General features: G+C 40.0%; 1 protein-coding gene across 4 annotated transcripts in view; it reads left to right on the top strand.

Moving 5' to 3' along the window:
• LOC106880959 (glyoxylate reductase/hydroxypyruvate reductase) overlaps positions 1-12,282 on the top strand; it is a 131,281-nt gene extending 118,999 nt beyond the window's left edge. For all 4 annotated transcript variants that reach the window (XM_089360933.1, XM_089360934.1, XM_089360931.1 and 1 more), the window contains exon 4: positions 8,270-12,282. In XM_089360933.1, coding sequence (XP_089217059.1) covers positions 8,270-8,868 — 599 coding nt within the window. In that variant the 3' untranslated portion in view covers positions 8,869-12,282. The remainder of the gene's footprint in view (positions 1-8,269) is intronic.
• Positions 12,283-12,871: the final 589 nt, after the last annotated feature.

Below are 12,871 nucleotides of genomic sequence, written 5' to 3'. Positions count from 1 at the left end.
CGCCGGTACAGGTAGAAGAGAAGAAATATAAAAGTTGCTAGAAACGACAGCCAAATCTCCATTAAATCACACAAAGTAAACGGAATTTAAAAAATCTAATTACTGCACTAGAAAGTTCACATCGAGAAAATTCCATTGATGTAAAAATTTTTACGAAAAAGTGGAAAATGTGGATTTCTATAAACTTTTAAAAAGGCTTCACACAGACACACAACTTCAGCTTTATATATTAAGATATATTAGTAGCCGATTTGGTTAGAATAATGAAAAACATATCCCCCCTGTGCGATCCATGGGAGGAGCAAAAACATATTCAAGACTTCATGCATCGCATGCAATTTTCGGGATACAGCCAGAAAGATAGAATCCGGGTATACAGAGGAGCTAACAAGAAATTTGAGGAGATTGTTGTCAAAGATACAAATGGAACACAACCTAGATACCGTAACAAACAGTGGAATAGACTACAAAGGATTAGTGACAAAACAAACAAAAAGACCACGTGGTACAATACCGACAAGTTCCAGGGAGTAATGTTTGTGGACGCCACGCCACACGGAGAACTGGCCCGCAGATTTCGAAAAATCCTCAAAAGTACCAAGTTGAGGATAAATGTTATAGAAAAACCAGGGAGATCAATTAGATCAATAATATGTAAAACATATCCCTTCAGAAGAACAAGGTGTGTTGAGGAGAGTTGCATTGTGTGCAAAAATAGTCCTGGTGCCAACTGCAAAGCCAGAAATGTAGTCTACAAAATAAGCTGTATGGATGGTGAGTGTAAAAACAGAAACACCACATACATAGGTGAGACGGCAAGAAGTTTGGCTGAGCGTGTAAACGAACATTGGAGGGACTATAATAATCAAAAACAAACCTCGGTGCTCTACCAGCATGCCAAAGAACAACATGGTGGTGTACTGAACAGAATTAACATAGAAATCCTGTCTAGACACCCCGGTGACGCATCGTTGCGACAAATACAGGAGTCGGTCCTCATAACTGAAACGCAACCAATTTTAAACACCAAATACACGTAGATGAGGGCCTTACAATTGCCCATGGTTGCATGTGTTGTTCACACATATGATGCGGAATATGAACGTAAATAAATTAATTAAAAAGTCTCTATCTGATCTGATATAAACGAAATTGTTACAAACACACATATGGACGCACATACTTACATATAAGCACGAACACATAAGTGCGTGCACACATATGAGCGTGCACACATACGAACTTGCACACACTCACATGCTCATACCAAACAGTTTCGAAACAACGCCAAAACAACGCCAGATCATATATTCAAAATAAATGGAAGTGGAGAGACAAGTTACTGAAGAGATTGCAAGAGTGCAATGAAATAATTTAACAAAAAACTATATAAATTAAATTAATAAAGGACTGAACCAGTGCGTGTGTTTATTACCGGCATAATGCCTCTCCCAAGGTTTAATTGTATTTCTTTCAACACACGTATCCACATCAAGAATCTTGCACACGAAATACACATACAAAATATATATTTATATATTATATATATTTATATATTTATATATATATATATATATATTTATATATATATATATATATGTATATATATATGTATTTATATTTATATATATATTTATATCATCATCATCGTTTAATGTCCGCTTTCCATGCTAGCATGGGTTGGACAATTTGACTGAGGATTGGTGAAACCAGATGGCTACACTAGGCTCCAATCCGATTTGGCAGAGTTTCTACAGCTGGGTGCCCTTTCTAATGCCAACCACTCCGAGAGTGTAGTAGGTGCTTTTACGTGCCACCAGCACGAAGGCCAGTCAGGCGGTACTGGCAACGGCCATGCTCGAAATGGTGTATTTTATGTGCCACCCACACAAGAGCCAGTCCAGGGGCACTGGCAACGATCTCGCTCAAAAATCCTTACACATGTCGCAGGCACAAGTGCCAGAAAGGCGACGCTCTGGTGTCATCAAGATTTCGCATTTGCTTGCCCCAACAGGTCTTCGCAAGCTGAGTTTCGTGTCCAATGAAGATGACGTTGGCATGGGTGCCAGTCGTCGAATTTAATTCAATTTCGATTTCACTTGCCTCAACAGGTCTTCGCAAGTGAAGTTTAGTGTCCAATGAAGGAAGGTGCGCATAAGTGGACTGGCTGAGGCCTTAGATTTAGGTCTCACTCGGCTTGCCGGGTCTTCTCACGCACAGCATATTTCCAGAGGTCTCGGTCAGAAGTTATCGCCTCGGTGAGGCCCAATATTCGAAGATCATGCCTCACCACCTCATCCCAGGTCTTCCTGGGCCTACCTCTTCCACAGGTTCCTTCAACTGCTAGGGTGTGGCACTTTTTCACACAGCTATCCTCATCCATTCTCGCTACATGACCATACCAGCGCAATTGTCTCTCTTGCACACCATAACTGATACTTCGTAAGTTCAACTTTTCTCTCAAGGTACTATAATACTCTGTCTAGTATGCACACTGACATTACGCATCCATCAGAGCATACTGGCTTCATTCCTTGCGAGCAGTCACGGCCCATGTTTCACTGCTATGAAGCATGGCTGTTCGTACACATGCATCATACAGTTTGCCTTTTACTCTGAGTGAGAGGCCCCTTTTCACCAGCAGAGGTAAGAGCTCTCTGAACTTTGCCCAGGCTATTCTTATTCTAGCAGCTACACTTTCAGCACGCCCTCCCCCACTACTAACTTGGTCACCTAGATAGCGGAAGCTATCAACTACATCTAGTTTTTCTCCCTGGAATGTGACAGAAGTTGTTTTCTGCACATTTACAGTGTTTATAGCTCCTGAACATCTGCTACATACAAAAACTAACTTCCTAGTTAACCTTCCTTTGATATTGCTGCACCTCTTATGTGTCCATAGCTTGCACTGGGTGCATCTTATAGAGTTTTTACCTACGCCTTTTCTACAGATCGAGCATGGCCATCTACCTGAAGGGGTTTGTGTTTTGTCTACCTTCCTACTTTGGTTTTAGCTAGGTTGACTCTAAGGCCCTTCGATTCTAGTCCTTGCTTCCACACCTGAAACTTCTCCTCTAGTTCTGAAAGTGACTCAGCAATTAGTGCAAGGTCACTAATCATCATCATCATCATCATCATCGTTTAACGTCCGCTTTCCATGCTAGCATGGGTTGGACGATTTGACTGAGGACTGGTGAAACCGGATGGCAACACCAGGCTCCAGTCTAATTTGGCAGAGTTTCTACAGCTGGATGCCCTTCCTAACGCCAACCACTCAGAGAGTGTAGTGGGTGCTTTTACGTGTCACCCGCACGAAAACGGCCACGCTCGAAATGGTGTCTTTTATGTGCCACCCGCACAAGCCAGTCCAGGGGCACTGGCAACGATCTCGCTCGAAAATCCTACGGGAGCCAGTCAGGCGGTACTGGCAACGGCCACGCTCAAAATGGTGCATCTCATGTGCCACCCGCACAAGAACCAGTCATGGGGCACTGGCAACGATCTTACTTGGCTTGCCGGGTCTTCTCACGCACAGCACATTTCCAAAGGTCTCGGTCAGTAGTCATTGCCTCGGTGAGGCCCAATGTACGAAGGTCTTGCCTCACCACCTCAGCCCAGGTCTTCCTGGGCCTACCTCTTCCACGGGTTCCCTCAACTGTTAGGGTGTGGCACTTTTTCACGCAGCTATCCTCATCCATTCTCACCACATGTCCATACCAGCGCAATCGTCTCTCTTGCACACCACAACTGATGCTTCTAATGTTCAGCTTTTCTCTCAAGATACTTACACTCTGACGGGTATTCACATTGACATTACACATCCAACGGAGCATACTGGCTTCATTCCTTGCGAGCTTACGTATGTCCTCAGCAGTTACAGCCCATGTTTCACTGCCATGTAGCATGGCTGTTCGTATGCATGCGTCATACAGTCTGCCTTTTACTCTGAGTGAGAGTCCCTTTGTCGCCAGCAGGGGTAAGAGCTCTCTAAACTTTGCCCAGGCTATTCTTATTCTAGCAGCTACACTTTCAGCACACCCACCCCCACTACTAACTTGGTCGCCCAGATAGCGGAAGCTATCGACTACCTCTAGTTTTTCACCCTGGAATGAGATAGTTGTTTCCTGTTTGTTTACAGTTTTTATTGCACCTGAACATCTGCCACAAACAAAAACTAACTTGCTAGTTAACCTGCCTTTGATGTTGTTGCAACTCTTATGTGTCCATAGCTTGCACCGGGTACATCTTATAGAGTTACTACCTACTCCTTTTCTACATACTGAGCAGGGCCATCTACCTGAAGGGGTTTGTGTTTTATCTACCTTCCTACTTATTAGGATTTTGGTTTTAGCTAGGTTGACTCTAAGGCCCTTCAATTCTAGACCTTGCTTCCACACCTGAAACTTCTCCTCTAGTTCTGATAGTGACTCCGCAATTAGGGCAAGGTCATCAGCATAGAGGAGCTCCCAGGGGCAACCTGTCTTGAACTCCTCTGTGATTGCCTGGAGGACTATGATAAATAAGAGGGGGCTGAGGACGGAACCTTGGTGGACCCCTACCTCTACCCGGAATTCATTGCTGTACTCATTTCCAACCCTCACCTTACTGGCAGCATCTCTGTACATGGCTCGCACAGCTCTCACTAACCATTCTTCTATCCCAAGTTTCCTCATTGACCACCAGATAAGGGATCGGGGGACCCTGTCAAAGGCTTTCTCCATGTCAACAAAAGCCAGGTACAGAGGTTTATCCTTAGCTAGGTATTTCTCCTGCAACTGTCTCACTAGAAATAAGGCATCAGTAGTGCTTTTACCTGACACGAACCCAAACTGCATCTCATCTAAATTGATTCGCTCCCTAATTAGTTAGGCCATGACCCTCTCTGTAACTTTCATAACCTGATCTAACAGCTTGATGCCTCTGTAATTATTTGTATCTAAAGCGTCACCTTTACCTTTGTAGCAGTTGACTATGATGCTGCTACACCAGTCATTGGGTATGACTCCTTCGTGTATCACCTGGTTCGTAATACGGGTGACTAGGCTATAGCCAACACTGCCAGATATTTTGAGCATCTCTGCAGTGATTCCTGATGGGCCGGGGGCTTTCCCGGTCTTCATACTCTTAATTGCTTTATCTATCCTGGTACTATCAACTCGAATAGCTGGTCCCTCTATTGGGTCGACATACGGCAGGCTCTCTTTCTCCCATTCATTCTCTTTATTAAGCAATCTATCGTAGTGTCATCTCCAGACCTCTTTCTTTGCATCCTCATTTAGTGCAAGCGTACCATCATCCATGCGAACACATTTCTCTCCTACAACATCACTATTCTCTCTCCTACACTGTCTTGCAACACGAAATACCTCGAGTCTTTGGTCCTCACGGTGCAGAATATTGGCAAATCTTTCCTTATCTGCTTCCCCTCTGGCTAAATAAACCTGTCGCCTAGCCTCCCTTCTGGCACGTTGGTACAATTCCCTGCTACCACCGTTCTTCCAGTCCTTCCAAGCCTGTTTCTTTTGTCTAATAGCCCTGTCTACCTCCTTGTTCCACCACCACGTTACTCTGGGTCGGGAGGGGACCTTACACCACCCACAAATCTGGTTGGTGGCTTTCAACAGGTTGTCCCGCAGAAATCTCCAATTGTCTTCCACGTTGTATGATGCTATATCCCCTTCTATTTCGTTAAATGCTTCAAGTAACTTGTCTCTAAGTCTCTGTCCGTTTGCAGGGTCTTTAAGCTTCCACACCCTTCTCCTCCAAGCCTGTCTAATTCTGGGCACCCATTTTGCCTTGATCCCAAAGTCACTAACTACTAATCTATGTTGTGGGGTACATTCTTCGCCAGGGTAGGTTTTGGCATTTATAAGCCGCCCTCTTTCCCTATTTCTGGCGAGGATGTAGTCGATTTGGCTAGAGTGTCTGCCGGAGCGGTAGGTGACTAGGTGACTGGCAGGTTTCCTGAAGTTGGTATTGCAGACCATAAGATCGGTTGCATCACAGAACTCCAGCAGTCTGGTTCCCTCCTCGTTGCGGGAACCGAAGCCATAGCCTCCATGTATGCCATGGAAGCCTCCAGCACGACGTCCGACATGACCGTTGAAGTCTCCAGCCACAAAGAGAAGGTCCCTGTCACTCGTCGACGAGGTAGTTTGCAAGAGGGTGTCATAGAATTGGTCTTTCAGACCATCTGGTAGCCCCGGTTGAGGTGCATAGGCTGAGATGACAGTAGCTAATCTATGATGAAGCACTAGTCTGATCTTAAGTACTCTGTCACTTACTCTAACGACCTCGATTACCTTATCCACCCATTTCTCCGCTAGAAGTATTCCTACGCCCCCGACCCCGTCAGTGTTCCCTGCCCAGAAAATCTTGTACCTGTGTTCTTTGCCTGTGAGGAACCTCGCAGAACCTCCTCTCCATCTTACTTCCTGGATGCAGCACATATCTACGCGTCTCCGTTCAAGCATCTCAACAATTTCACCAGATCTACCTTTCAGCGTGCCGACGTTGAGAGTGCCAATCCTAACAGTATGGGTGTTGGGGGTGTGGGCCTGTAGCCTGGGAAGGGGAAAAGCAGTGTCGTGTACCTGAAAAGAAAACTTGCAATTGGAAGAATTCATAAGCAAAACAATACCTACAACCTGCAAACATTACTCAAACTTAATGTGCTACCCAAAGGTAGGGGAGAGGATGGCCAAGGCCACTAGATGGGTTCCGGGAGACAGCCGAGGATGACAGGATGACAGAGGAATGCACTTATATATATATATATTTATATATATCCCTCTATATCTGTAGATGGGATAAATAAATGTCTGGCTGAAGAGGATTAGATATTATTCTGTATATAAATCTTGGTTCTCATTTCTTCTGATAGTCCTCTGTGCATTTCTTCATATCTTCAATTCTGTTACAACAGTGAGGCCATCAAAATAAATGTTGTTCCTCTTCTGTGGTTCCTTGAATCATTTCTTTGGTCCTTCCTCTTCTTCATTGACCAGGTTGTAGCTAGTTGTTGAGGTTCAAATGGGGGAAGATTCATCAGAAGAACTGTCTGGGTTTGAGGAAGGATTTCTGTGTATGTAATCTCTCATCTCAACACCTGACTAAAAGGATTCTCTGAAGACACTGACTGATAATGGCCTCCAGGTTCGTAACCCTTTTAACATTTAAACCAGCCATATCTGGCTTAAACATTCTACCTGTTTTATGCTAAAACTGACCAGATTAGGCCTCTTACACTTACCCTGCAAAGTCATTCTGAAAATTAACAATCATATCTTTGAAATATCAAAGCTACAAGATAATACAGGATTAATAATCTGAATTGTAAAGGGTTAACATGTGGTTCATGTCTTGCACCCATACAGGAATGTGGAAACGATCTAGACTGTCATATAAACAAAAACTTCGATACAGAAGCTAAAATGGTTGCTTACAAAGATTTCCTTTGAGCCTTCCATGTTTTGTCACGTGAAATATATTAAAGCTGTTCGATAGCAAACTGTTTACTCCTTGAGTTCAAATCTTGCTGAGGTTCATATTGCATTTCACCCTTGTGGGGTAAATAACGTAATTATCAATTGTGCTGGGACAGTATAATTGGCTGCAAGGATTTATTACACTGTACCTGTTAACTTGTTACTAGTCATGTCATTCTATCAAATGTATTCATTATTTATTCACATTGTTTTAGATTTGTAATGCATTCTCATTGTTATGAGATTTTGATGAATGTGATTATTTTTAGAATGACATTGTGGGGTAGGTGTGAGAAACCAGATCTGGCCTGTTTGAATATAAAAAAAAAGTAGAATATTTGGGGTAAATATGGCCAGTTTATATGCTAAAGGATTAAAAGGTAGCAGCATGCTGTTAGAATGTAATGGGTAAGTCACTCCAATGATTCTAAGTTCAAATTCCACTGGGGTCAACTTTATCTACAGAGAGAGATAAAAGTAAAGTACCATCAAGTACTCTGGTTGATGGTATTGAATTGCTGTTTCTTCAGAATTGCTTGCTTTATGCCTAAATTAGTAACCATTATTAAAATGTCAGCCTAAAGCTTTACAGTATTTAGTAGCATCCATCCTTCCTGTATTCCATCTTCAATTGTTTTCACCCCCACCACCCATTCTGAGGCTGATAAAATAAGTATTAATGATGAACTAAATTTTAATCATTGATTATGACTCTTAAAATTTCTAACCTTTTGCTAATGTAAAAAAAAAAAAAAGTAAAAAATATTTCTTCGCATTTTTAGGTATTGCTGCTGTTCGAAATGGCAACTGGGGCCTCTGGAAACCAATGTGGATTTTAGGATCTAGTTTTGCAAACCGCACCATAGGAGTTCTTGGTATGGGAAGAATTGGATATGGTGTGGCTCGGCGCATGAAAGCCTTTTGTATTTCTCGTTTAATCTACCATGATATCAAAGAATCATCATTTGCTCAAGAACTTGGAGCAGAATTTGTTGATCTGGAAACCATACTGAAAGATTCGGATGTCATCTGTATTTGCTGTAACCTGACTCCAGCAACGCATCATCTCTTCAACAAAGAGAACTTCAAGAAGATGAAGAATACGGCAATTCTTATCAATACCAGTCGTGGCGGTGTCATCAATCACGATGATTTATACGATGCCCTAAAAAGTCATGAAATTGGTGCTGCCGGACTTGATGTCACTGAACCTGAACCACTGCCGAAAGATCATCGTCTCAACAAGCTACCAAACTGTGTAGTCACACCACACATGGGTAGCAACACTTGGGAAGCTCGGAACAACATGTCTTACAATGCTGCTCTGAACATCGTTTCTGTCTTTGAGAACCAAACTCCTATAGGAAAGATTAAGAATTAAAGAAGTTTTCAGAAAAAGTCATGTTATAAAGAGATCATAATTACCATTGTTATAATTCTTCTTCTTATTGTTGTTATGAACATTATTATATCATTAGGGGGCAGTGGATTAGCAGAATCATTAGAGCATTGGACAAAATGCCTTCTGGTATTTAGTTACTGCTCTTGATGTTCTGAGTTCAAATCCTACTGAGGTCAACTTTGCCTTTCATCCTTCCAGGGTTGATAAAGTATCAGTCAAGAACTGGAGGGAGGGATATGATTTAATCAATCAACCCCCCCCCCCCTTACAAATTTGTAGCCATGTGTTTGAAATTGTTGTTATTCAGGAGCATGGTGGCTTGGCAGACATGTTAGAGCATCGGCGAAATACCTTGTGGTATTTGTTCCAGCTCTTTATTCTCTGAATTCAAATTCCACCAAGGTCAACTTTGCCTTTCATCCTTTCGGGGTTGATAAATTAAGTACCAGTCAAGTACTGGGGTCAATATTAAGACTGTTCCCCTTGCTCCAAATTTATGGTCATGTGCATTTGTCAGATTATTACTATTATTATTATTGTAATTTAAGTGGTAGAGTGCTGGACTAAGTGCTTTGCAGTACTTAGTTCTGTCTCTTTTCATTCACAATTCAAATCCTGCTGTGGTTGAATTTTTCCCCTCTTCATCACTCCAGGTTTGATAAAAATTAGTCTTTTTCAAGTTTGTGACCCTGTGCCAAACTTAATACCTCCCTGTCTGTTATTGTTATTATAATTTTATATTTTTGTTGGTAAATGCTTTGTTTTACAATGGTTATAATTTGCCATAAAATAATATCTGTCTATATTTCTTAATTATGATGACCACATTAATTACAAATTTTTTAATTATTATTTTTTTTATGAGGTATTGGATCTCTGAGAGGTGAGTTTCCAATCAAAGACATATATATTTCTATATAATATATATTTCTCAAAAATTACTAATGCCAGTATTGACTTTTTTGGCCTCTTTGATAGTTAATCTTATCTAAAGCGAGTTATTCTCAATTCAAATAATTGGGTTATTAGATAAAATTTAGTCTTAGAAACTGGTCACTTTTTGACCATTGTGGTCGTTCAAAAAAAAGAATGACCAAGTAGTTAAGTATATCAGCTCCTTTCGAAAAGTGAGTGTTGAGAGGTCTGTGTGTAAAGTGAAAGAAATTGGTCCCGATGTTATATAGAACCCTCAACCCAATCCTTGCTTTTCAAAGTTTAATTTCTTTTTTTCTTTGTATGTTCAGTTGGATAAAGAAGGCACAGCACTTTCCATCAAAGAAGTTTCTGGAAAATAGTAAGGGATGAAAATTGTTCCACTTTAAGGAGATTAAATTTCTTTTTGTGGCTTTTTCTTAATCCTGGATTAATCCTTGCTCCATCCCGTAATGCGACCTAGAGGTAGAATCCTCTTCCATTCACTTAAGTTCTCACTCATACTTAAGTGAAACTTAGCTCTCATAACTCAAATATTCAATTATCATGTATGTGATAAATAGGGCCTACTGACTGACCCCATCCCACCCCTTTCCTAATAAAATACAAGGGCAAAACAATCCTTGCCCCGCACTATCCCTCACTTTCAAGAAAGAAGTGTAGCTTTCCTTCTCTTTCTGCTGTCAATGTTGTGAGAGGGATTTCGTATCCTAAACACTGCAATACAATGAAACCTTTGTTAATTATACACCTCTCCCCTTCCCCATCTTCAGCTGCCTGCAGATGAGCTGTGCCTCCCCATTTGCAGTTAAGTGATTCATTGATGATAGACTGCACCAGAAATTTGTAGTATTGTGAGTGCGTATATGTGCGCACACTACATATTTCAATATGAACATATATATACACACACTCGTGTGTGTATATACATATAATATACATGTATGTATATTAGGTACATGTTTATTCTATTATGTTATGCAGCTGACCAAAATTTTTATTTTATTCTAAACATAAATTTATACCTCTTATAAGGATAGTTTTATCCAAGATACCCTGGTTTAACATATGTTTTGAAGAGATATTTCTTCAATAAATATATTATAAAACATCAAATATTATTAAAGAGTTTGAAAACGGAGAGATTCAATGGATTAACCTGTTAATTAATTAACATTGCCCTACAATTGTTTCACTTCACACCCAATTTAAATTACAAAACACAATAATATAAGTTTGCATTTTGAGTAGTCTGGGTTGAAGATCTTCAGGGCAAAATGAACATTAGTTTACATTCTGATCAATTGAAATACTCCAACAGACTCTATAATGTCCAATTTGCCCTGAAGATCTTCCACACAGACTACTTAATTTGCAAAAATATTATGTTTTGTAATTTAAATTGGGTGTGAAGGCAATGTTAAATAATTAATAAATTTATACCCATTGAATCTCAATTTTCAAATTTATATATATATTATTATTATTATTTCTATCTTTTGAGATTACAATTTTTGCAAATATTTCTTCTATTACTACTAATGCTGCTACTATTTTCCCTACATTGTCTTCATCTTATTCTTCTCCTTTTGCTTGACCTTCCTCCTCCTCTTACTCTTGTCTGTTTTGTTATCTTTCTTTTGCTTTTCCTCCTCCATTTCTTTCAGATTTTCTTTTTAAAATTTTAGTAGTTAAAGTGTTGTGGTAGATCTAGAAATTATGGCCAATCTAGACGTAAAAACAAACCCTTATGTTTATTTTAAACTTAAACATTAGAAAAAGGTTATTTTATCTAAAGCTGGTTGTATGGTGAGAGAAAATGGATAGCGAAAGTGGCTGGGTTTGGAAAATGTAATAAATATGATGGCATTCTTTATAGACAATCCTGGAAATAAACATAAGAATGGCATTATGTGAGTTGGACTGGAGATTAAAAAAGAATTAATGTATTTTTTGTTGTTGCTAATCAGGTGATGAGATGAAGGTAGGATCTTGTGCGTGCGTGCATGCATGCATGTGTGATATAGTAATTTGCGACTTAAGGAGAGTTGAGTATTCTTGTAGAATTGATAGAAAACTAGAAATAGTTGAAACAATAACATTGTGTTGCAGATCCGTCCAATTGTGACGATATCACACTTTAAAGATTTGTCCAAACATCTTGCCATTTATGGTAAACTCACATTTTGAAGATCTGTCCAAACCAACCCCTGAGTGATGAAATCATGAATGTCTTGTGATGATAGTGATTTTGAAAATAATCTCCATACCAGTTGCATTTTAATTGTTTCATTGGTTTGCAATAGAAACATGCCAAATTTATTATTATTATTATTATTATTATTATTATAACTGTAGCTATTGTCTATTTTGTTTGTTTATTATTATTATCATTTTTTTTTTGTTTTATTGTTCTCTAGAGTTTAATATATCTGAAAATAAATTGCTTTATTCTCTCAACTTTGTCTTTGTCATTATTCATGCATGTAACTCATACAAATGATGGTAATAAAGTTGTGAGGCAAACAGTGTTATAATACAGAGAGAGATATTGTGATGAGGTTAAACCATTTGTAGAAGAGGAAAATCCAGGAAGACCTGCAAATGGAGTGGTGGAGGCTGATCTCGGGACTTTGAACCTCATGCAGAAGACTACAAAGGACGAGGAGGATTGATGGTATGTGGTTCTCAAGAAGACCCACCCAACTTGGTCAAAAATGATTTTGAAAGCATAACCCAGCCCAATTTCTTCCTAAAAACATTTCTACCACTCATATCTTCTCCACCCACATTTTACATTGATTACCCTCCTGAGTCACCAAATTATCTCCCCTCCACCACCATACATCTTCTCATTCACTATCCCCATTCTTACAACCTATCCAACCACGTCATCTCTCCATATTTTCTTTCCTCCTCTGTCTGCTGTATCATTTACTATTCTGCTTCTATTCATCTACCTTTTTTTCTTCTTTTCCTACTGTCATCTCTCCCTAATCTCAACCAACTTGTTTATCATTGGTTACCCCTCACCTCCTTCATCCTAATT

Source organism: Octopus bimaculoides, chromosome 12 (genome assembly GCF_046866305.1).
Source record: "Octopus bimaculoides isolate indiv1 chromosome 12, ASM4686630v1, whole genome shotgun sequence".
Classification (NCBI taxonomy): domain Eukaryota; kingdom Metazoa; phylum Mollusca; class Cephalopoda; order Octopoda; family Octopodidae; genus Octopus; species Octopus bimaculoides.
Note: the sequence above shows the minus strand (reverse complement) of the source record. Positions and strands in the feature narration are given on the sequence as shown.